Below are 25,318 nucleotides of genomic sequence, written 5' to 3' on the forward strand. Positions count from 1 at the left end.
CCCCTTCTCTCCACCCCCCCCCTGCCCCCCTGCAGGGAAAGGAGAGCCTGGAATTCACTGGGCAAAGAGGTTTTGTTGTGTGGGAAACTTAGGAGGGTGGTTCTTCCTGGAAAGGCCAGGCTAGGTCCTTTACAAAGGGATGTGCCCATTTGCAAGTCTCCCCTGAAGCCCTGGTGAGTTCTACAGGAAGTCTCTGTGCCCCTGTGGAAAGGCTGGGTGCTTATGTATGCAGGTATTTCAAATCATCCCTGGCATGATTTGATGTTTTAAGCTTTTCCAGAGCTCCAGATGGCCTCTCTTGAGCATTACCCAAGGGAATCAAATGTCCCCAAAGGCACCAACTCAAGTCCACAGGGTTCTAATGCTGACTGGCAAAAGTCTTTGAGACCTGACTCATGGGCCTCGCCCTATGTCCCCAACATACCACACTGATATAATGAAATGGTGAGTCTTCTGATTCTATCTGTCTTCCATGGACCCTTCATCAAGTCCTTATCAAAGGGTGATTTCCAAGAGACGATTTGAATAAACCTATCTCTACCAAAAATCATTCCAACCTGTCAGGCAGGATAGGCTGAGAGAGCAATTGGAAACAGACATCGTGGCCAGGTTGGTCTACTGCATTCTTCAGATTCTTTGTAGAGTCTATCCACCCTTCCAAGGCTTCAAAAGACCTGGTGGCATTAGATTTCTTGGAATCTCTCAATTTGCCCCACCTCTGAGGTCAGGGATCCGTAGGACAAACAAAGCGATGCACAGAAGTCCTCATCATCTTGTTGAGCTTCCCAGTCAAGAGCTGGTCTGTCCTGCCTTGCTGCACCGTGGCTCACACCTGTAATGCTAGCTACTCAGGAGGCTGAGCTCTGAGGATCACAGTTTGAAGTTAGTCTGGGCAGGAAAGTTTGTGAGACTTATATCTCCAGTGAACCACCAAAAAGCCCAAAGTGAGGTGGGGGAGGGGGCAGCTCAAATAATAGAACACCAGCCTTGAGCAGACAAAGAACTAAAGGGATAGTGCCCAGGTCCTGAGTTCAAGCCTCAGTACTGGCATGTGAGCACATGGACACACACACACACACACACACACACACACACACACACACACACACACACAACACAGAGGGTTTTGGTGGCCATCTCTGATTCTTCTCATGATTAGCAGCTTTCCAATCAAAATGGAGGCATCTTACCTCTCTCCTTTTCCTTTGCTATTTCCCACCTTTCCTGGCAGCAACACTTGTTCCTGAGCCCAGCAATGCTGAGAGTGATGGTCAGGGATGAGACTTAGGTCACCTTTCCTGGAATATCCTGTCATTCAGCCTGATGGTCTGGAGTTCCTATATTTTCCATCCAGCTTCCTGTTTGCCATCTACCTCCCTTCTGTGATGGAATTCAAATGGAGAGAAGGCTCAGTGTGGTCTGCTGTTGTATGCAAGGTGAGGCTCAGCCTTCCCATGTAAAATCAAGCAGGGGGCATGACAGAAAGAAGCTGCCATGATAGCCTATGCAGGGTGATGGGTGCCAAGGAAACAATTTCCTCAACCCCTCCAGATGGCTCTCTTCAAGGCACACCTGGGCGCCTCAGCATGGCATCAGCTACTGCTTTCCTCAGGCAAGAACAACGGAGGGACACACCTGATGCAAGAGTTGAGAATTAGGAGGTAGAAGGATGAAGCAGAGCGAAGGCACGGGTTTCACTTCTGGTCCAATCTGATCTGCCAACATGGCTTGTCTTTCTGAGACCCGCTCTCCTGTCTTATGTCTCTTCTGGTCCTCACTACACCCAAGAGACAAGTCATGGAATACCTATAGAGTGGGTCTGCCTGTGACCCCATCAAGCCATCCTCACTCAGGGTACCAATTCATCAGTCACCACCCATCTGGGCTGGCATCTCTGCCTCCTCCTGAGGCCATCTGAAGAGCCTCTCTTACCCCATGTCACCCCAACCTCAACCACAGGTCCTCATCCCCGGCATCTGTGTTGAGATATGGGGATTATCTCACTAGGCCATGTGTCACAGGGCTCATGGAGAATGGTCACCCAATTGCATTTGTCACTATTATTATTATTATTATTATTATTATTCTGTCATTACATAATAGGGAAAAAATAAGAATTGTTTGCTGAGTCAGGTACTGGTAGCTCATGCCTACAATTCTAGCTATGCAGAAAGCTGAGATCTGAGGATCACGGATGCAAGGCAGTCCAGGCAGAAAAGTCTGTGACATTCTTAGCTCCAACTAACCACAAAGAGCCAGAAGTGGAGTTGTCACTTAAAGAGGTAGAGCACAAACCTTGAGCACAAAAGCTCAGGGACACTATCCAGGCCCAGAGTTCAACCCCCAGGACCTGAAAAAAAAAAAGTGCTTGCTGAAGAAACAGAGTTAAAAAAAATCCCATCACCCAGGCCTGGGGCTGGTGGCTCACATCTATAATCTTAGCTACTCAGAAAGTTGAAATCTGAGGATTGTGGTTCAAAGCCAGCCTGGACAGAAAAGTCTTTGAGCTTCTTATCTCCAATTAACCACCAGAAAACCACAAACCACAAGTAGCACTGTGGCTCCAAGTGGTACAGTGCTAGTTTTGCATGAAATAGCTCAGGATAGGGCCCAGGCCCTGAGTTCAAGCCCCACAACAGACTTAAAAAATCCCATCACACTGGTTAATAACAGAACTTACGGTACTGCCTAATCAGCATGGGAGAAGCAAATCATTTGTGTAAATCATTGATTTGAACAATAATGATGATAATTTATATTTAGTGTTTGCCAAGAACCAAGCATCACCCGAAATATTTTGTATGGATCAAATCATTTAATCCTTGCAATCGCTCTATGGAATAAACACCACAAGCAAAGTCTTTTATAAGAAGGGGAAACTGAAGCACTGCACGATGCTGAGAGATTTTCACGCCACTATGTGTCCTGTCCACCCACATCTTGCCTTGCTTCCAGTTGTGCATGGCATCTTCCTAGTAAATCTATGTGTTTGTCACTGCATTTTAATTTTCTGTTTCATGAAAGATTCTGGACTATTATGCATGTTCAGGCCTTTGGCCACCAGATCACACCAGGAGCTGCTGACACGTGACTATAATCCTAGCTACTCAGGAGTCTGATGCCTGGGGGATTTTGTGGTTTGAAGACAGCATGAAAGATAAGCCCAAGGTCGGGAGTTTGGCCTAGTGGTAGAGTGTTTGCCTAGCATGCACGAAGACCCGGGTTCGATTCATCGGTACCACATGCATAGAAAAAAGCTGGAAGTGGTGCTGAGGCTCAAGTGGTAGAGCTCTAGGCTTGAGAAAGTCCAAGGACAGTGCTCAGGCCCTGAGCTCAAGCCCAGGACTGGCAAAAAAAAAAAGAAAGAAAGAAAAGAAAGAAAGATAAGCCCAAGAGAATCTGTGTCTAAAATAATCAGCAAAAACCCAGGCTGGAGGCATGGCTCAAGCTGTAGAATACCAGCCAAGCAAGCACTTCAAGCAAGTGTGAAGCCCTGAGCCCAAATACTACCACTGGGAAGAGGGGGAATTCTAAAACATCCACCAACTGTCCCAGTCACATTGGTACCCCCTAACCCAGCATCCTACTTCATCCTGTCTACAGAGCCATGGGCTCATGTGAGTATGGAGGCTCTCATCTCACACATATGCAAAGGAATGCACACGCGCGTGTGCACACGAGCACACACACACACACACACACACACACACACCTCTCCCAGCCCCAGCACTGGGACAACACCCTGCCCTGAGGTGACAATTTACTCCATAAGACGGTCACTGCTATGGAATCCAAGCTGACACAGGAGGAAGAGGAGGAGGAGGAGGAGGCGGAGGAGGAGGAGGAGGTAGTGGCCCTTTCTGTCCTTTGTGGCTAATAAAACTCCCCTTCTGTTGCATCTCATCTTGTGTGACAGGATCATTGTAACCACTTTCTCAGTGAAAGAGATGAGGCTTAAAGAATTTGTCCTGCTTTCTCCAGAGACCAGCTAATGAGGGGCAAGGGTGAGGCTTGAAGCTAGCTCCTCTGATGCCCTTCCCTGGGGATTCTGGCATCTAGCAGACTCCCTAAAGAGCAAAGGAAGGAGAGTGTGAATGGGACATGGGTTTAGTAGCTGCAGTGCTCAATGAAGCCCATCTTGCCAGGTGCTGGGCTGCTCGCTGGGCCACGTTCAGCAGGCAGATGAAGTTTCTCTGCCTTCCTACAGCCTGTGTGGGAGTTCTTGGCATGGCCTGAGCACAGCTGGTCCTCAAAAGTAAGTTGAATGCCTCATCTGGATGAGTCTAGATTGTTCTGACCTTGCATAAGAGCAGCTTCTTAGAAGAGCAGGCCAAGGGGTGGGAGCAGAGAACAGGGGGAAAGGAAGGAAGAGAGGGAGCAAGAGAAGGCCTAAGGAGAGATGAAAGGCGAGAAGAAAGAGAAAGGGAGGAATAGAAGGAGCCAGTTTGAGCTCCATGACAGATCGCTCTAGAAATAGATGTGTTTGAAATTATACTGTATCCCTGGAAGAAAATGCCTATGGACAGGCATACAGGCAGAAAACAATCTGAACACACACACACACACACACACACACACACACACACACACACACACACACATACAGACACTTCATGCTGGCACAGGGCTATTCCCTAGATCACATCTTTGAAATGCACGAAGTTTTATCTTGGGGTTCGTGACATCTTCAGTATGTCCACCTGTGGGAGAGAAAAGGCACAGAATGACTGCATTGCAATGGTGAAAAAAATGACAACGTACAAAGGGCACTTTGTCCCCTCTCCCACACTGTTGCTTAGGAAAGCCAGATTCCAGAGAGATGCAGACAAGAGGGGGCAGAGCTGCCTTTGCTCCAGCATTGCACGGCAGAGCCCAGAAAGAGTTTGGGAGCAATCTGAGTAAAAGAAATTCTGAAATGTATTTATACTTTGGGAATGCAAACTCTGAAAGTTTTCTCTGACTCTGAAGTGACAAGGTGTCTGCTCAGCTGAGGTGTAGAAGGGGAGCTGTTTTGGCCACACAGGAACTGATGGAATAGGAAGGAAGGAATGAGTTCTGCTCCTAAAGTCCAGGCCAAGAACCACTGAGAAAAAAAAGTCTGAAGTTGATGCAACAGGTGGTATTTGCCAGGCACTGGTGGCTCATGCCTCTAATCCTAGCTACTCAGGAGGCTGAGATCTGAGGATCACAGTTCAAAGTCAGCCCAGCAACAAAGTCTGTGAGATTCTTACCTCCAATTAACCACCAACAAACCAGAAGTGACACTGTAGCCTGACATGGTAGATCACTAGCCTTGAGCAAAACAAGCTCAGGGGCTGTGCCCAGGCCCTGAGTTCAACTCCTATAACCAAGGAAAATAAAAGAAGAGGTGGTACTTACAGAGGGTAGAAAGGCCAGCCACTGTGACCCAAGGGGATTCCTTGTTCTGGCACATGGGAATTGGGGCTTTCCCACCAGCAAGAAGAGCAAAGTGAACATCTTGGATGGAGACTCAGACGGCAACCCCATCTTCATCCCCCCAATGTCCTTCTGTGCGCATTTTCAAGCTTGAATAGCAGCAGCTACACTTCACAATGAGCTCAGGAGCAGATGTTTTCTTCATCTCCGGGGCTGGGAATCACTTCTCAAGTGTGAAACCCCAACTAAACCAGGGAAGGTCACAGGCAAAGGTCAAATCCTTCTGAGCAGTTCAAAGGAAAACTGGGCAAAGCTTCAAGCCTGTTTCCACTTCATTGTTAAAGACTAGGAAATGTTTAATCCAGAAGACTTCAGCAGTGAGCCTGAGCCTTGTGTGGAAATGGTTATTAAAACTGGGGCTCAAGCTGGGCGCTGGTGGCTCATGCCTGTAATCCTAGCTACTCAGGAGGCTGAGATCTGAGGATCAAGGTTTAAAGCCAGCCTGGGCACTAATAATTGTGAGACTCTCATCTCCAATTAAGCACCAGAAAACCAGAAGTGGTGCTGTGGCTCAAGGGATAGGGCGGTAGCCTTGAGCTGAAGAGTTCAGGGACAATGCTCAGACCTAGAGTTCAAGCCCCATGACCAACCAAAAAATAACAACAACAAAAACCTGGGGCTCAGAATGTGAAGCTTTCCCAAAATTCGTCTTAAAATAGTCTTGGAAAGACCAAAATTTAACTTTGAGGGCATGTATTAGGATACATTTTTTTGTAATGAAGGAAAATCTGATCTTCCTAAGGCTTATACAATACGGGAGTGGCTGAATAAATTTTGGCACAGATGTAGAGTGAAAGGTTATGGGAATCTTAAAAATAGTGTGGAGTTGGGCACTGGTGACTTATAACTGTAAACCTAGTCACTCAGGAGGCTGAGATCTGAGGACTGAGTTTCAAAACCAGCCTAGGCAGAGAAGTCCTCAAGACTCCATCTCCAAAATAATCAGTAAAAGCAGGCCGGGAGGCATAACTCAAGTGGTAGAGCATCAACCACCTCTGCAAGTGGAGCAAGTATGAGTCCCTAAATTCAAACCCTGGTGCCAGCAATAAAGTAGAATAAAATAAATATAAAATAATAACATTGAAGAATATTTAAAGAAATGAGAAGACACTCATGACACATACACAATATTGTACCTATAGCTTATTGAGTGTTTTCTCGGTGCCAGGGACTGTGCTAAATTGCTCATTTAATAATACATACAACAATCCCATAAAGGGAAGACAACTAAAGACCTCTGAAACACCCATTCCTCAGGGAAATGGTGCAGACCAAATGTAAACTTGGATCACCTAAAGCCAAGACCACAAATTCATAACCACTCAAGTCAAACAACAAACAACACTAAAAACAGGTTATGAAAGACTACAAATCTAACAGAAGAGAATGCAATACTGTTTTCTTAAACACTATGTCCTATGGATTATTTAGATCCTCAGTGTTCCCCAAAGGCCCAAAGACTAATGCCCTTGATTGCCAGTCTATGCTGCTATTGGTTAACGGTGAAACCTTTAAGAAGTCGTTAAAGGCCTAATTGCCAGCAGTAGCACCACTAAGCAGTTGAACCTGGAAGAGGTGGCCTGGTGGAAGGAAGTTATGTCATTGTGGGCGTGGCTTAAAAGGATATTGGAACCCTAGTCACTTACTGGCAGCAAGGAGGTGAGCATCTCTGCTCTGCCTTGTGCTCCCCATGGTGATGTTCTGTCCGGGCCCCAAAACCACAGATCTCAACCATCATGGACTGAGATCATGAGTCAAACCGTTGTTCCCACCTTACGTGTTATTTATGTCAAGTTACAGTAAAGAAGTCTGATCATCTCTCTGTGTGTCCAGGTTCTAACATCAAGGGGCTAAACAATATTATATGGAGCTGAACATACCAGGGCTAATTGTGACAAGTAATGATGAATCTCAGCCTCAGGACTCCATAATAATGAATCTGTGACTTTCTGGCTTAAGTAGAGGAACTATTCACTGGATCTATGCCAGGGAAGAGCTGAGAAGGCCATATGCCAAGCCTTGCTTCATCCTTTGCATTGTTTCCAAATGGAGTCCCACACCCAGACACAAAATTAGGACAACAGTACTGAACTAACGTACTTCCCACAACGCTGATGGCAAAAGACCATCCTTCACATAGATTTGGATGACCTTATTTGGTATATGTACCTTAAAATACATGAGGTGACCAGCACAAAGGAGCTGCCCTGGATCTCTTTGTCTTTGATGACCTTGGACTGTGCCTGAAGTTTAAACATGTGATTTTGAATACAAGAGGCTCTGTGGCCACAGCAAAAGTACGGTAGGATGTGTGGTTTAGATCATTAAATGCACAATGAAGATTGTGGCCAATCTGACCAAAGGAGAAAACTCTGTGTGATTACACTTTCCACCATATGCATTTATTGTTCTCAGAATCTCTCTCCCTCTTTCTCTCTCCTTTCTTACCCCTTTAATCTATCCCTCTTTCCTCTGCACCATAATTAAATTTAGATAACATTCTGATCTGAATCCTACTACTTTGTGGCCTCCTCAAACTAGACTGAGTTTTCCATACCGGCAAGGTGTATTCATGAATCTTCCCCAGGGAACTCTGTATGACAGTCTCTCTCATGCCTCCCTCCTCTGTAACTCAGATAAATGTGTCTTTTGAATCTCTAGGAGACTGGATCGCCCTGTTTTTCCTACATGTACTGAGCTATGGAACATTTGGTTCCACACTGTCTCCAGAACTTAGATTCCCTAGGCCTTTCAGGGCTAACCTTCCAATCTTCCTCCAAGGAAGAAACGGGCTAGAGTTGAACCTTCTTGTCCTCAGGTCCCAGTGTTGTGGGAAAGCCAAGCATGCTCAAGATATTTTTCAGTATGTGCTTTTTTCCCATGATGCTGTACACCTTCTACTTAAGACATGAGACCCATCAACACACATATGATTTCATTGTACCATTCCCATTAAGCATGTACACATCTCCTTGCCTTGGGGCATCGTTTTGGAAGCAGATTTGCACCAAGTGAAGGCCAGGGAAACAGCAGATCATGAGGCGACTTCAACCCAACTGACAGTAATGGGACAGACAGACAGAGCTTCTCCACATCAATGGATCTGTGCAATGTATGTGCAAGAATTTAAAGTCTTGTTATTGTTGGGATTCTTTTTGTTTCTTTCTATTTAAAAATGTTCATTATTTTTTTAATGGTACTTGGTCAAACTTGTATGTAATCAATTCCACACAAGAGATAGGCTTCGTGTATGTTCGTCCAGGAAATAAAAAGTGCAGACCTGAAGAAAGGTAGTATCAGCTGAGAGCTCCCAGCTAGCCAGCTTTCCCAGGCAGGGGACAGGGTGCAGTGGCAGTGGTCCAGATGAGGCCATGACTGGAGATCTGTGGCTGGGCTCCCGAGTGAGTTGCCAGGTGGATGTGGGCTGAGGTTGTGCTTTAAGCAAGCACACTGCTTCCGTGGCTTTCCAGACTCACCTTTGTCATATGTTTGTTCTTCTTTTGGGAGGAACACGGTGCTTCGATCTTGCCTTGGTTTCTGGAAGAACTCTCCAGAGCTTGGTTAAGGTGTTATATAAATGACCCAAAGATAGCCTCTGTGTGTCAGATTGAGTATTTCCTCTCCACAGGCTGAGACCTGTTAGTTCAAAGGTTCATGGTATCAAATTCAACATTAAAAAAATACCTCTAGGCATTTTTATGCACTTGCTTTGTAAGTGCATAAATCCTTTTTGTTGGTGGTGGTTGTGTTGGTGGTGGTGTTGTTGTTGGTGGTGGCATTTGTTTTTGCTTTAGTTTGTTTCTTTTTGGGTTTTTTGGAGTGGGGGAGGAGTGACACAGAAAGATGAGGAGGGAGAGTGAACAAATGCAACCATCCTATTCAGTATATACTGTGTAGGAAATAAACCATGTAATTTGTGGGCAGGAATGGGAAGGGGGAAACTGAGGAAAAGGGAAGAAAGGGGTGACATTGTCCACAAAAAGCAATGTACTCATTACCTGATTTATGAAATGGAAATCCATCTGTACAACACCTTAATAGTAACAACACAATTAAATGCATGAATCCTCAACCCACATCTTCTACTGGTGAATTAGTTAAAGTCTTGTGGTTATAAAATCTAGGCTTGGCCGGGAGTTTGGCCCAGTGGTAGAGTGCTTGCCTAGCATGCACAAAGACCCGGGTTCGATTCCTCGGTACCACATACATAGAAAAAAGCTGGAAGTGGTGCTGAGGCTCAAGCAGTAGAGCTCTAGCCTTGAGAAAGTCCAAGGACAGTGCTCAGGCCCTGAGCTCAAGCCCAGGACTGGCAAAAAAAAATAAAATAAAATGCTAGGCTTCTAGGACCTGGAAGGTTCTCTCATCCAGAGAAATTTGGTGTGTCTTTAGCAGACTTGTATGTTTCCTCCATGGTGACCCTTCTTCCAGGATTTCCTTTATCCCTCCATCCCCCTGGAGACAGCAGTTCTAGGACTATATCCCCTAGAAGAAAGATTTCATGCTGGGACAATTTCCCTCTTCATTCCACTGCCAGCACAGCCCAGTTTACAAGAGTTCTTCTATTTCCTCTTGTCATAGACCATTCTTCTACCAGTGTCCAGGGCCAACCAATGAACCTCCACACTATCTGTGGACAGGGAGAGAGGGAGACATGAGACACAGAGTAACACTGGAGCCAGATAAGGACACACACACACACACACACACACACACACACACACACACACACGAACAGGAAACACTCCAGGTGGAATCATATCACCGGCCACCCCAGCTTTGTCATTCAGCCAAAGCAGAAGAACCCAGCAATGGATAACGATAGGTTCCCATGTGGACCACCTTTGGGAAAAAGACCTTTACTCCCATCAAGCTGAGGAAGAGCATCTATGATACCTTGAATGCATGGGCTCCTCAGTTATGGAGCAAGGCAAACAATTGCCCAGCACCCATGCTGCTATGTAAGCTGTGGCAGTCTGCATCCAGGTGGCACAGCAGGCACATTCCTGTGTCATGGGTGGAGGCGGCCACCTCTACCCTACGATGTCTGATTTCCGACCTGTCCTCCTTTCACACTTATCATGAGTGAGTGCCTGGGTAAATCCATCACGGACCCTATCAATAACATGCAACCTCTTTGAATGTTTGGCTTTGAAGTTGGAGCCCAGGTCCTTGCACTCTTCTTAGCTTTCTTGCTCAAAGCTGGTGTTCTATTACCTGAGGCATGCTTTGAGTCCATTATTTTACTGATTAATTGAAAGTGGAATCACTGGTCAAATAACAGGAAAAACATTATGGAGAACAGGTCTCTGTGCTAAATAATCAAAATAAGAACTCTCAACACTTCGCCCTTTTCTGGCTAGCGGAAGTCATGGGAATGGGGGGAAAATGCCAGAGGTAGAAACGCTGGTGGGGAATTTCTTGTCAGGCACATAAAATAGTCGCAGTGGAAGTGGCTCCTGTCTGTAATTCTAACTGTTCAGGAGGCTGAAACATGGAGGATTGCTATTCAAAGCTGTCCCAGGCAGAAAAGTCAGCAAGATTCCATCTCCAATTATTCAGTACAATACTGGACTGGAAGCATGGGCTCAAGTGGTAGAATGCCAAATGTGAGAAAGAAAGCAGAGCAAGAATGCAAGGACCTGAGTTCAAGCCCCTGTGCTGGCACAAACACACACACACACACAAATTCTAAAGGAACCAAGAAGTACTAAAAACATGTATTTATACCTATAGATAGCAAGATAGCAACATAGTAAGATAGATAGATAGATAGACAGACAGACAGACAGAATGACAGATTGATAGTAATAGTAAAGCAAGCCAAGTGCTGATGGATCACACATATAATCCTGGCTACTCAAGAGGCTGAGATCTGAGGATTGTGGTTCAAAGCCAGCCTAGGCAGGAAAGGCCATGATACACTTATTTTAATTAAGCACCAATTTAAAAAAAAAAGAGTCAGAATTAGAGAGCTATGGCTCCAGGGGTTAGAGTGCTAACCTTGAGCAGAAAAGCTCAGGGGCAGCACCTCAGCCCTGAGTTTAAGCCCCAGGACCGACACCAAAGGAAAAAAAAGAGCAAAACAGAGTAAAGTCAAAACCTGTTGATTAGTCAATATAAAAGTTTTTCTCCTATAATCCAAAATGGATCTTCACAGGGCTTGAATGATCTTCACAGACACATTTCCTTTCCAGCTACTGGCTGGACCTCTACTTGGCATTTCTCTGAGGGCATGTTCCAGCCTGAAGAGCTCTGATTGGCTGATATACATGTTGAGGGCCGCAAGGCTCATTGGCTCTTCTGACCACGTAGGACTCTCTCACGTCCCCATCTGTACATCCTTCCTCTGACTTACGTTTGTCTTCTAGGTCTGTTATGGTGTGAGCATGCTCCCTAGAAGTTCCAGTGCTGGAAACTCAATTCCTCCATGTGGCAGTGTTGGGAATTTGGATGGTAATGAGAAGGATTTGGGAGAAGTTTGGTTCGTGAGAGTCTTCATGACTGTAGGAATGCTTTTCTTGAGCTACTAAAGGAGTTCTCACGTTTGCATTGAGCGCAGATTGTCAGGAAGCTAAGTCGCCCTTCCTGTGTAACCACTTCCCCTCTGCAATCCACCTTGTGGTGAAGCAGCCTGAAGCCTTCACTGGATTCAGCCACCTGACTCAGACAACAGGCCTCCAGAATCATGAGCCAAAAGCAACAATTTTTCTTGCTAAGTTACCCAGCCTCTGGTGTTGTGTTATAACCATACTAGATGGACTAACACAAGGTCTGCTTGTTTTATCTTTTCAAAGTTCCCAGCTCCTCTGTTTACTTTCTCCACATGTCCCTGCAAATGGCACAGCTATGAGTTGTTTCTTTGGTCTGTGTTCTGGACTGGCCTCAAAATGAAACAAAAGCACAAGTTCTTTAATATATATTATAGAATATATTGCTATTGTAAAGGTGATATACAGAGGAGTTACAGTTTCATAAGTCAGGTAATGAGTCCGTATCTTTCTTCCCTCTCTTTCTCCCAGTTTTGCCTTCCTGTCTTCTTGACTCAAATGGGACAGTTCATTTTTAACATAGTATCTACTGAATACCACTGCGGAATTTATCCATTCTTTGTCCCATCCTCTTTGTACCTCATCTCTTACCCTTCCCCAAACAGATATACATTTATAAATAAGACAAAAGGTATGGAAAACAAAAATATCAACAAAGAGAAAAAAGGCCTCTTGTTTCTATGTCTTGGAGTTCATGTCAATACATATTATTCTATATGATTGTATGCACAGAATTATTGAGTCTTTGTTCATCCTCTCCTAAAAAAATGCTCCTTTGGTCTCACTGTAGGAATGTCTGGAGACCTATGTGATTTACCATGTCCAGGTGTATGCTTTGTCTTTTACCACCCAGTGTGTTTACTTGTAGATTCATAGCTAAAAGCATCATTTCTGAAGATCCCTGGTATTCTTCCTTACCAACTTGGATTTGGAAGAACCACTCTTACAAAGAAGGACTAGAGGAAAGGGTCATTAGTGAGGCGGTGACACGCGGCTATCCCATCCATACTCAGAAGAACATGATGGATGCGAGCTTCAAGCAGCTACCTCAACTAAGCTCAAAAGACAGAATGTAAGATCTTTGCCAGCAATGTGTCAGACAATGGCCGCATATCTAAAATACACAAGAAACTATCCCCCCCCCCTCAAAGGATCAATAACCCAACTATTAACTGGCTAGGGAGCTAAATAGAGACTTCTTGGGAGAAGTAAAAACAACCAATAGATTCATAAAATAATGCTCAATAAGAAGATGGGCATAGTAGCTACTCTGGAGGCTGAGATCTGAGGATTGCGGCTTAAAGCCAGCCTGGGCACTAAAGACAGTGAGACGCTTATCTCCAGATAACCATTAGAAAACTGGATGTGGTACGGTGGCTCAAGAGGTAGGGCAGTAGCCTTCAGCTGAAGAGCTCAAGGACAACACCCAGGCCCAGAGTTCAAGCCCCACGACCGACAAAAAAAAGTAATAATAATGCTGAATAAGGCCATAAAGGAAATACCAATCAAAAACAACACTGCGATTCAATCCCACCCAGTTAGAATAGCAACCGACAAGAATACAAACAACAAACTGAGGAAATGAGTAGAGTGCAGGCAAGAATGCACTGTATATGCCATAGAACTGAGGAAAACAAGGGAAGGAGGGGTGGAAGGGGGTGAAGGTATTGACACAGATCAAGATGTATTGCATACATAATAAATGGCTATGCTGAATGGCAAACTTTCAATACATAACTTAAAAATTAACAAAAGTGAGGGAAGGTGTGGAGGGGGAGGCATGGGTGAGAACATTGAAAGGGGCATTACATTCATAAACTGCTTGGTCAAATGGTAACTCCCTGTATAACTTCCTAAGAAAAATAAAAACATATTTAAAAAATACAAACAACGATGACAGCAGTAACATGAGAATGTAAACTAGTACATCCACTACAGAAGGCAGTTTGGGAAGCCCTTAAAAAAAATTAAACATAGGGCCAGGAGTTTGGCCTGGTGCTAGAGTGCTTGCCTAGCATGCATGAGAACCCACATATGATTCCTCAGTACCACATATGTAGAAAAAAACAAAAGGGGTTCTATGACTCCCTATGATAGAGCTCTAGCCTTGAGAAAGCCCAAGGACAGTGCCTAGGCCCTGAGTTCAAGCCCCAGGACTGGCCAAAAAGAAAAAAAAGACCTAAACTAAACATAGAACTACCCTATAATCCAACAATACCACTCCTGGGCATTTAACCAAAAAATTACAAGCGAGGATAAAGTAAAGACACTTATACATCCATATTTACTGCTGCATGATTCAAAATAGCCAAGATATAGAGATAGCCCAAGTGCTCTACAACAGATAATGATAAAAAATGTGATATATAATGAAAAATAAATAATATAAAATAATAAAATTCCATTATATAGTTTATATATTATCTATAATCCATTATATGTGTATATATTATATATAATTCCGTTATGTATGTATATATGTATACATATATATGTAATAGATCTTTCACTCATCTTTAGGAAGAATAATATGATGTCATTTGCAGGGAAATAGAAGGACCTGGAAAAAATACATTAAGTCAGTCTTAGACCAAGGGCACATATTTTCCCTCATATGTGGAAGTTAGATCTACATTACAAACATATAAAGATGCCCCTCAGTAGATGATTGGAACAAGAAGATGTGGTATAGATACACAATAGGGTTCTATGCCTCCATCAGAAAGAATAACATTGTCCCATTTGTAAGGAAATGGAAAGTCCTGGGAAAAATTATATTAAGTAAAGTAAGTCAAATCCCAAGTAAAGTAGGTTGCATGGTTTAGACGCCAGGCCTTCAAGCATGCTAGGCAAGCACTCTTACCAGTAAGTAAGCTATATTCCCTTTTTCATTTGTAATAACTAGAATATGTTCATAATATTCTTAACAGGTGATCTCAACAACTCATTTGCTTAATACATAGGACAAGGTACAATGAAGTATATCAACATGAACTCCAAGATATGGACACAAGAGGTTCTTATTGTGTCCTACACATAGTTTTTAATTTTTTGTATTTTTGTATTTTTATTTCCATTTGTATTTTTTTTTTGCCAGTCCTGGGCTTAAGCTCAGGGCCTGAGCACTGTCCTTGGACTTTCTCAAGGCTAGAGCTCTACCACTTGAGCCTCAGCACCATTTCCGGCTTTTTTCTATGTATGTGGTACCGAGGAAATGAACCTAGGTCTTTGTGCATGCTAGGCAAGCACTTTAACCACTAGGCCAAACTCCCGGCCCCTCCATTTGTATTTTTATTTCCATTTTTTTCTTTCATCTCTCTTTTTTTTGGCAGTCCTGGGACTTGAACTCAGGGCCTGGGTACTGTCTCTGAGTCTCTTTTGCTCAAGGTTAGCATTCTACCACTTTAACCACAGCACCACTTCTGGCTTTTTCTGTTTATGTGGTACTGAGGAATCAACTCCAGAGCTTCCTGCATGCTAGGCAAGCACTCTATCACTAAGCTATATTGCTAGCCCCTCTTTCATCTCTCTCAGTTTTCTGTGCTTTGTGTCTTGTATACAAGATCAACCAGGAGAGGCAAAGGGAACCACAGAAACAGCAGGTCAAAGGCTGAACAAATGCAACAACGACACTCACTTGACACTAGGTTGGATACCAACTTAAAAATTGGGGTGAGAAAGACGTATAGGGAGGGGTCAAGAGGAGAAAATGAAAGATGGGATAAAGTTGTAGAAAAAAAACCCAACTGTAATCATTACTCATGTGACTGTTACCTGCCTGCCTGCTCATTACCTTTTCAATAGAGATTACAAAATAAACCCACACAAAACAAGTTCAGGGTCATATACATATATACATAAGCATATTGTCTACAGCAGAGTGTACACAGGGGAGGTTTGCGATGGTCTAACTCCTGTGAACAATGAACTTACAGTTGAACAACATGAATACCAGGAAGCCAGATCCTGTGTTGTCAGGTGGGATGGAGGAGGCCCAGAGAAGGGGGACAGACAAATGGAAAGAGGAAGGGTGAGTGCATGCAGCCAAGATATTCACTGTACATATGTTAAAACGAAGCTAGGTAACTTGAGGAGATGAGTGGGGTTTGGAGAGATGAGAGAATGGTAGAAGGGATGACATTGATGGAGATTCTCTGTGCTCACAAACTGATACGTTCAACTGAAACCCATTTGTACAAGTACGTAAAGATTTTGTTTGATTAAGTAGAAAAAAAGACAAGAATCTGCCTGAGGAACTCAAAAGAAACCTGGAAATTTGGTCTGAAGGAGCTGGGGGTGACATATGCATGGATAACAGGCTAAACAAAGCTGTCCAGACTCAACGAGTAAGGAGTGTTTGGTTTCATGTCCAGGTGAATGACATTCACCAGTCTCTTTACCTCAGTTACCTATGTGCTCATTACCTCTTTAAAGAGTCTACCATCCAGCTGGACGCTGGTGGCGCACACCTGTAGTCCCAGCTACTCAGGAAGCTGAGATCTAAGGATGGCAGTTTGAAGCCAGCTGGGGCAGGAAAGTCCACAAGATTCTCATTTCCAGGTAAGCACCAGAAAACTGGAGCCGGTGCTGCAGCTCAAGGTGGTAGAGAGCTAGTCTTGAGCGGAAAAAGCTAAGGCACGGCAGTGCCCAGTCCCCAAGTTCAAGTCCCACAACCACCAAAAAAAAAAAAAGGAAAAAAAAGAGATTTCTAGGCCAACAGTGTAGATAATAACCTTTGTTTCTCTAAACCAGCCCCCAGAATTCTACTTCCAACTCACAGCGGGGATCTCCACCAACCCAAAGCTCTGAGCAGACGGTAAGTGGGCCAGGTGTCAGACATGAGTCCTTGGCCAGACTTTTTACACATGTTCTTGCATGATACAAAACCATAAACATGGTAACCATGTCACCAGACATGACAGGGTCTGTGTGTAGGGAGCCTGTGTCCAGATGTTACCTACACAGTCACTGACTGAAACTGGTAGGGATACCACCTGTTGGCTGCTGACTTCTGTCATAGCTGAACTGAGAGGACAGGAGAGAGAGAGAGAGAGAGAGAGAGAGAGAGAGAGAGAGAGAGAGAGAGAGAGAGAGAGCCTCTAATCTTTCCCTCCCTTTAAGATCGCAGTTTCAGTTCTTCCTCTACTTCTATGTGTGACAATCTGAATGCCTACTTGGCACTAGATTTCAAACACTTTAAAGTCACACTGGAGAGCTATTCATCCTGCCATTAAGATCTGAGTGCTTTGGTATTACCAGCCCTTCAGGTGAAGAATAATCAACCTACAGGTCTCTTATTGTGTCATTTGGCTCCTGCTTCCTCCCTGTTTCCCCCAACCTCTTATCAGACTACCCTGGAAGCTTAATCAACCGCTTACTCAGGAATTCTCTTCTGTCTGCATTCCTGGGGACCCTAATCCAAGGCAAGGGATCAGATGTTTGCTGGTTGGTTTGTTTGTTCGAAAACTAATGGAAAAGGAAAGGAGCAAATAGAAGAATAGGGATACAAGAAAGGAAGAGTACTCTTGCCTTGCTTAACCCTTCCCTGGCTGTGGTCTCATGACGTCAGTTTCATGTTTCCTAGATGCTTCCTTCCAGACCACTGTTTCACATAATGTTTCCATTATATCTAAAGTTCTTTTAATAGGGTATTTATGGTTGACAAAGTACTTAAACAGACTGAAAGAGTCTCAGAGATTGGAAACTGGCAGCCAGCAGACTAAACGCAACCCATCCATGTATTTGGCTCAGCTTTGGCCACAGTGTCTTAAGATTGACTTTACTGGCAGCATTTGAAGCCTGGAGTCACATGAAAATCCCTACTACCAGGTTGTTGTTGTTGGGTTTTTTTTTTTAATTTGATTTGCAATTGCCAAGTCCACATTCACTTCTGGCAGTTATTGTTTGGAGCTGAGTAATGGTTTATAGTTAAATAATGTATTTGCTGAAGCAGCAAATAAAACCCCAAATCTTAGCAGCCTAATCCAATGAAAGATTATTTCTCATTTGGTCAAAGTCCAGGGAGTGCTGATGAGGAGTGGATCGTGAGCTGTGACTCAGATGAAGAATATCCCCTCCTCTCGAGTGACTCACTTTATCAGTGGTTAGTATCTAAGGTGGGAAGGTAAGAGAGGGTAAAGGAGGCAGGCTGGCTCTTAGTCACCTGAACCATCATTTTTTTTCCCAGTCAGTGGACCAAAACCAATTCAGTGGACCTGACATAATTGAATTCAGACAGAGCAAAGCAGGGATATATGCAAGTGGGCATGATTTTCACCATACATGGATATGTCTGTTCTGTTTTTGACAATTACCCAGATACTCTAATTGCTCCCTTACAGACTTTTACCCTCTTATACAACTCTTTTCTTCCATTATGACAATATAGAATTGATATAAAAATGAGGAGTCTCCACAGATACTGGTGGCTCACACCTAGCTACCCAGGAGGCTGAGAGCTAAGGGTGGAGGTTCAAAGCCATTCCAGGCAGAAAAAAATCAATGCGACGTTTGTTCCTCATTAACCAGCAAAAAGCTGGAAATAGAGATATGACTCAAGTAGTAGGGTGCCAGCCTTTAGTAAATACTGGCAGGATAGAATAGAATAGAATAGAACAGGCAATTCTCTGGATCCCTGAAAGGATCCTTCTTCCTGCTTTGGGCAGTCCTCCTGAGAGAAAAATCTCTCCCAATCATTAGACAAGCTCTCCACCCCCTGACCCAAAGATGGCTTTTGCGGGTAGAGTGTGCCCAGTTGTTTGAAGAGGTCAAGCCCCATCACAAGGCATCCATTCCATCTAGACAAACATGTGTCCTTAGAGAAAGAACTGCTCGACAAACCTCATTTCTTTTCTCTGTGTGTGTCACCCAGCATCTCACCCAGGAAGACAACAAGAACAGGGATGACTGAGTCCTCCAGGCAGGCCACAAAACCACTAACCACAGAAAATAGGGGAAATTTCCCCCCAGCGGCTGAAATAAGCTATTGTGGGCTAGCTAGGAATGCACCTATTGCTTCAAATTGATTCTGTAGCAAATGGAACTTCAAAAGCCAAGAGTGAATATATCTAATAACTACTAAAATGTAAAAAAAAATTAACTGGCATAAGCAATCATCTCTATTGATATCTTACATTAAAATTAGGTTTAAGGCAGACACTCGTGGCTCAGGCCTGTAATCCTCACTACTTTGGAGGCTGAGATCTGAGGATCATAGTTAGAAGCTAGCCCAAGTAGGAAAGTATGAGAATCATATCCCCAATTAACCACCAAAAACCCAGAAGGGAGCTGTGGCACAAGTGGTAGAGCACTAGCTTTGAGCAAAAATGTTTAGGGCCAGTACTAAGGCCCTGAATTCAAACACCAGGACTGGTGCCACCACCACCACCACAACAACAAAAATAAATAAATAAACCTTTTATCATCATAAGCAGATTATCTCTGGTATTTTGTTGTAGTGGTCATCAGAACTTGTCTTACCATTTTGACATATCTAATTATGATATATGGTATAATTATTTTGAGATGAATGAATGAATGAATGAAAAAAGCACAGTTAGCAAACCCCACAATATCAGAATCCCTGAACCCAGAGACCCTGGGTTCATATGCATCACAACTTGGCTGTTCAAAGTGCTTTGAACTGATCAACAACTCTTATTTATTATATGATCTTAGATATTTTGAATTTCCTGCTTAATGGCTCATCCAGTGTTCACGGTGCCACTTAGACTCCAAGACTCGATTAAAAATTCAAAGACCATGATCCCCTGAAGCCATGGAGTGGCTTGAGGAGTGCAAGCTCCTAAAGGCGCTCATCACTCAGTGTCATTTTCCCACCATCAGCTCTGGTACTTCCTGAAAGCTATTGGTGTGCAAAGACCTTCAGGAATTTTCCAGTGGCAAAGTCCTTTTGTGATGTTTGTCTGATTAAACCCAAGTTCATGAATATAAAGACAGACCTTGATTATGATTCTCACCATAGGTATCAGGAAAACGAGGTTCCGAGTATAGAGAAACCCCCCAAATTCAGTGACAATTCCGACGGCACCGGTACCCTCTCACGTGAGCCCAGCATGCTGTGCCAGTTCATGTTCCAACTCACTTTCTCACCGGCTTGCTTTTATCTGGATAAAAGGATAAGCTTTGTGGAATTGGATTACAAGAACAGTAGACCCAACACTTGGTCTTGGAGCAGGAGCAGGATTTTCTGTGCACTATTTGCAGGGCTCTGATGAAGGTCCGTGCAGTATGCAAAACATCTAAGGGTTGAACTATGTTTATCCAGACCTGGCAATTCGTCCTCTCAAAAGTATTTTCCTGGAGCATACCGGAGGGACTAAATCTCTGCCAGAGAATGTTCCTGCGATGATTCTCAGAAGGAAGCCCTAGCTGGCTTGGTGTGAGGGGCTCATGGGAAGGGCAGCTGCTGGGCCTGCAGTTCCCAGACAGGATCATGAGGACATGGGAACACATAGATTTTGTCTTGATGTTTATAAACACCTCATTCAGCCCTGTTCACAACCATAAGGATCCCGGCTTGTCCAGCCTGAGAGTCCCAAATCAAAGCTGTTAATGGATTGCTTTCTATGGCAGCCTCCCTTCTTCTCTTGTAGGTAACAGTCTTCACCCTAGAGCAAATTCTCTGTGTATTCCAATCTCCTCTTCTTATAAGGACTATATTCAGATTGGGTTAAAAATCTAATCCTGTGACCTCATGACATCCTAAACAATCACTTGTGAAAAGAGCCAGGCACTGTTGGCTCTCATCTATAATCCTAGCTATTCAAGAGGCTGAGATCTGAGGGTCCCAGTTCAAAGCCAAGCTTGGCAGACACATACAAGAGACTCCCATCTCCAACTTATCCACAAAAAGCCAGAAGTGTGGAGGTGGGGATCAAGTGACAGATCCCACCTACAGAGTGAAAAACGCTAAGCAAGAGCACAAGGCCCCAAGTTCTAATTAAGAGCTGGGGGCTGGGAGTGTGGCCTGGGGTAGAGTGCTTGCCTAGCACGCAGGAAGCCCTGAGTTTGATTCCTCTGTACCACATACACAGAAAAAGCCAGAAGTGGCACTGTGGCACAAGTGGCAGAGGAGTGCCAGCCTTGAGAAAGCCCAAGGACAGTGCTCAGGCCCTGAGTTCAAGCCCCAAGGACTGGCAAAAAAGAGCTGCAAACTAGTGGCTCATGCCTGTAATCCTAGCTCCTCACAAGGCTGTGATCTGAGGACCCTGGCTCAAAGCTAGCCCAGGCAGGAAAGCCAGTGAGACTCTTATCTCCAATTAACCACAGAAACAGCCAGAAATGATGTTGTGACCCTCGTGGTTAGAGTGGTAGCCTTGAGCAAAAGGAACTCATGGATCAACCAAGAAAATAAAAATAAAGATAATTAAATTAAAATAAGTCTCTTTCTGAATACAGTCACATTCTTAAAAATTTTTAAAAATTATTATTATAAAGATGATATTCAGAGGAAGTTACAGTTACATAAATCAGGTAAGCAGGTATTTCTTTTTGGACAGTGTCCCCTTTCACAGCCGCACTCTGAAGACCTGGAGGGGAAGGATTCCAATATGTGAATTGTGAGATGACACACCCAGCCCATGACGTATCCTATATTGGATAGGACAGTGTAGCCTTGACAGTAACAAGGGGTCCCCAAGTGAAGGAAAATGGGGGAGAAAGGACAGCTTCAAGTGTGGCCTTCTTTTCCCCGAAACAAAGTATCCTTCCACATCAACCTCTGAGTGTCTGGTTTCCTCTTTATTCCTGATCAGGTTTCTTTTCAGTCTGTTTCCCAGCCAAAGTCACTCTCTGCCAAATCTTATCCTACCCATCACTAACTCGGTGGCCCCCAGCTCTACCTCCTCCAGGAGACCCCACACATCACAGCAGAGCCTTCATGTCTCCTCAGAAACTCATTTGTAAAGTTCCGATGACTTCACCATCTGGTCCCAATATTCTCCCCCGTCCTGCCGGCCATCGCCTCCCTCCCCAAGTCCTTCATTCCAGGCAATTAGGTAAGTCATCCGAAAGACCAAGTCTACAAAATGCAACACAATGTCTTGCGGTGAATGGAAAGCCAGGCTTGCAGCTGTCATTTTCTTCTTCTGAAGTCTCCTTCCTTGGGGATTCTGTACTCATTACCAAGGCTCCGATATCCTGTGCTGTGTGGGAGTGCATACAGAGTTGAATTGTGTCACCCCCAAATTTATATGTCAAAACCCTTGCCTCCAGGGCCTTCCTTTTTATACTGTCACTTACACTAATCCGCTTAGCCTTTCTGATTACCATAATTCATCCTACTCATCTGTGGTCTACCTCCCAATGATCTGACTCAAAAAGCATGGCTCTCAGCTAACTCCTTAGCTACTGACAAGGATCACAGTTTAAAGCCAGCCTGGGTAAATAACCAGCAAAAAAGCAGGGCTGGGTGTGTGGCTCAAGTGGTAGAGCACCAACCAAGCATACAAGCCAAGCAAAAGGGAATCTCTAAGTTCAAATCCTCAGGACTACCAAAGAGAGGGCAAGGATGTAAGGAAAATAACAATACAAACACTAGAGTTCAAAAATAAGAATAAATAGAAAACTTCAGTCTTCAGTCTAGTTTATGGAAGTCCCTGTGCTAGAACAAGTAATAGCCACTCATATTTCCGATAAACAAGCTCCCTGAGAAGCTCAATGAGAATTTCAATAATGTATTTTTCAAATGGATTTTCCTGGACCAAAGCATTGGCTTCTACTCTCTAATAATTTGTCTGTTTAGATAATAACGTTATGAAGCCTTTGCTTCATTTTCAACAATGACCGATTTCCTTCCTTCCTTCCTTCCTTCCTTCCTTCCTTCCTTCCTTCCTTCCTTCCTTCCTTCCTTTTTTGGCTGGCACTAGGGCTTGAACTCGGTAGCCTCAAGCTTATTTGGTTATTTATTTTTCTCAAACATGGGGTCTTCAACTTGAACTACATCTCCAGCCTGGCTTTTTGCTGGTTGGTGGGAGCTGGAGTCTTAAGGACTTTTCTTCCTCTCTGAGCCCAGAGAGGAATTTGTGATCCTCAAGAACTCGACCTGGACCGCAGGCATGAGCCACCAGTAGCCTGTCTTAATAGGATTACAGACGTGAGCCACTGGTAGCCTGGCTATTTTCTAACAGTGACCTTTTAAATAAATCCATTGAGGTTGTTATTAACCCTAGACAAAACACAATGTTGTTCCTTCCATTTTTATTTTCATCTACAGAAGCTAAAACACAAAGCCAACATTCAAAGTCATCTGCAAAGCATAAAAAGGTTGCAGTCAAAATATTCCTCCAAAGTTTGTAAATAAAACCAGTTCTATAGTTTTTATATTTATGTTCAAAAAGGACATAGAAAAGATACGTGTAGGTCATTTTTACTGATCCCTGCCTATTTCCAGCTCTTAACTTCCTAAGTGTATTATAGGATGATATCTCTCTCACACCTGTGTGTTAGACTCGGCCACATGACCTGCTTCCATCAGGAAATGAGAATGAAAGAGCCAGTGCAGGACGCTGTGTTTTCTCTCTTGGCCATGACACTGTGGCACAGTCTACCACACAGGATCACACGGGGAAGGCCCAGCAAGGTTTTCTGTTTACCTCTACTGGACATGACACTTTCTCAATAAGATCTGAGAATTGACTCTGCATGGTGGCCTATGCCTGTAATCTCAGCTACTCAGAAGGCAGAGGTGAGAAGACCAATGAAGTCTAAGCCATCCTTGACAAAACTAGCAAGACTCTATCTAAATAACCAAAACACAGAAACAAAAGGACTCAAGTGGTAGAGGAGTGAGACCCTGAGTCCAAAGTCTAGTAATGGAAAACAAAATATTGGGGGTTGCTACTGCAGCACAACTTAGTCCTTCCCAAATGGCACACAGTGACAGATAGAATTCTTTAACCACTGAAAAGTTGAATGATGCAGAATGTTCATATAAAGTATGTACCCATGAGTAACATGTAACGAGCAGGATCACATGGCATTGTGGGAAGGGCTTGTGTTTGTTTTTTGGTTTATGGTTGGATTAAGCCATAGTCTCAGCCCATTTATGCTCCTATACTAGAATACCACAGTCTAGGTGATTTATCATGAGCAAATACTTCTGTGGTTAATGATTCTGTAGCTTAGAGACACTAAGGCCTCCACCGAAGGCCTTCTTGCTGTATCTATCCTATGGCAGAAGGCCAACAGGCAAGAGAGGGAACAGGGAGGGTAGAACTTCCCTTTATAATAAACCCATTTTCTCAATGGCAAATCTACTCCTATCAGCATGACACAAATCTATTCATGTGCGAAGATTGGTCAGGAACAAATCTCCCTTGAATGGTGCTGTCTCCCAAAACTGCTACACTGGACTTGATGTTTCAAGCACATGAGCTCCAGGGACAGGTTCAAGCCATGGAAGCCAGGTGCGTAGAAACTTCTGCATTTGTTCTTGAAGTAAAGAGTAATGTATATTCAAACCAAAAAAAAAAAAGAAGGGAGGGCTTGTCACATTTTTCTGGTGGAGACAGAGTACAGGAGGAGTGTTTGTTTTATCTAATAATTATTGTGTGACTTGTAAAAATGCAAAAAGAAGTGCAAATTAATTATGCAAACTAATCATGATGCAATAATGAAGGTAATGAATACAAAGCAGAAGGACACAAAACAGGACTATGGAGCATTTTTGCAAAAGATGACAAGTCAGTATATAACAAAGACTCTGGCATACTTAGGTGGATCAATGTACTATTCACCATAACAACCATAACAAAGATATGAGGGGCAAGATATGGAGACAGCCCCAATGGATAAATAGATCAATGAAATGTGATATACCAGATGTTGATGGCATATACCTGTCATCCTAGTTATTCAGGAGGCTGAGATCTGTGGATCATGGTTTGAAGACAGTCCAGGCAGGAAAGTCTTCTGTGAGACTGTAATTACAATAAACCACCAACAGGCCAGAAGTACAGCTGTGGCCTGAGTTATAGAGTGCTAGCTTGAGCAAAAATAAGCTCAGGGAGAGTGTCCAGACCCCAAGTTCTAGCCACAGGGCCAGTAAAAATATAAATAAAATTATATGTGTGTGCATGTGTGTGATGGGATTTTACTCATCCATGAAGAAGAAAACTACTTTGACTACTTTGTCATTTGCAGGGAAATGGAAGGACTTGGAAGAAAACTATGTTGAATGAAGTAGTCAGGTTGACAGAGACAAAGGGTGCATGTTTTCTCTCCTATGTGGAAGCTAGATCTAAATTGCAAACATTTACAAAAACAAGTGCAGGGTGATGAAATGCACACAT

At 43.8% G+C, this 25,318-nt stretch overlaps 1 protein-coding gene across 1 annotated transcript in view; it reads right to left on the reverse strand.

Moving 5' to 3' along the window:
- Positions 1 to 10,065: 10,065 nt before the first annotated feature.
- Tekt3 (tektin 3) overlaps positions 10,066 to 25,318 on the reverse strand; it is a 55,190-nt gene continuing 39,937 nt past the window's right edge. Inside the window, exon 8 of the mRNA XM_090351582.1 lies at positions 10,066 to 10,084. Coding sequence (XP_090207708.1) covers positions 10,081 to 10,084 — 4 coding nt within the window. The 3' untranslated portion in view covers positions 10,066 to 10,080. The remainder of the gene's footprint in view (positions 10,085 to 25,318) is intronic.

The sequence above is a fragment of the Megascapheus bottae genome, chromosome 17 (genome assembly GCF_031878675.1).
Source record: "Megascapheus bottae isolate mThoBot1 chromosome 17, mThoBot2.hap1, whole genome shotgun sequence".
NCBI classification, from domain to species: domain Eukaryota; kingdom Metazoa; phylum Chordata; class Mammalia; order Rodentia; family Geomyidae; genus Megascapheus; species Megascapheus bottae.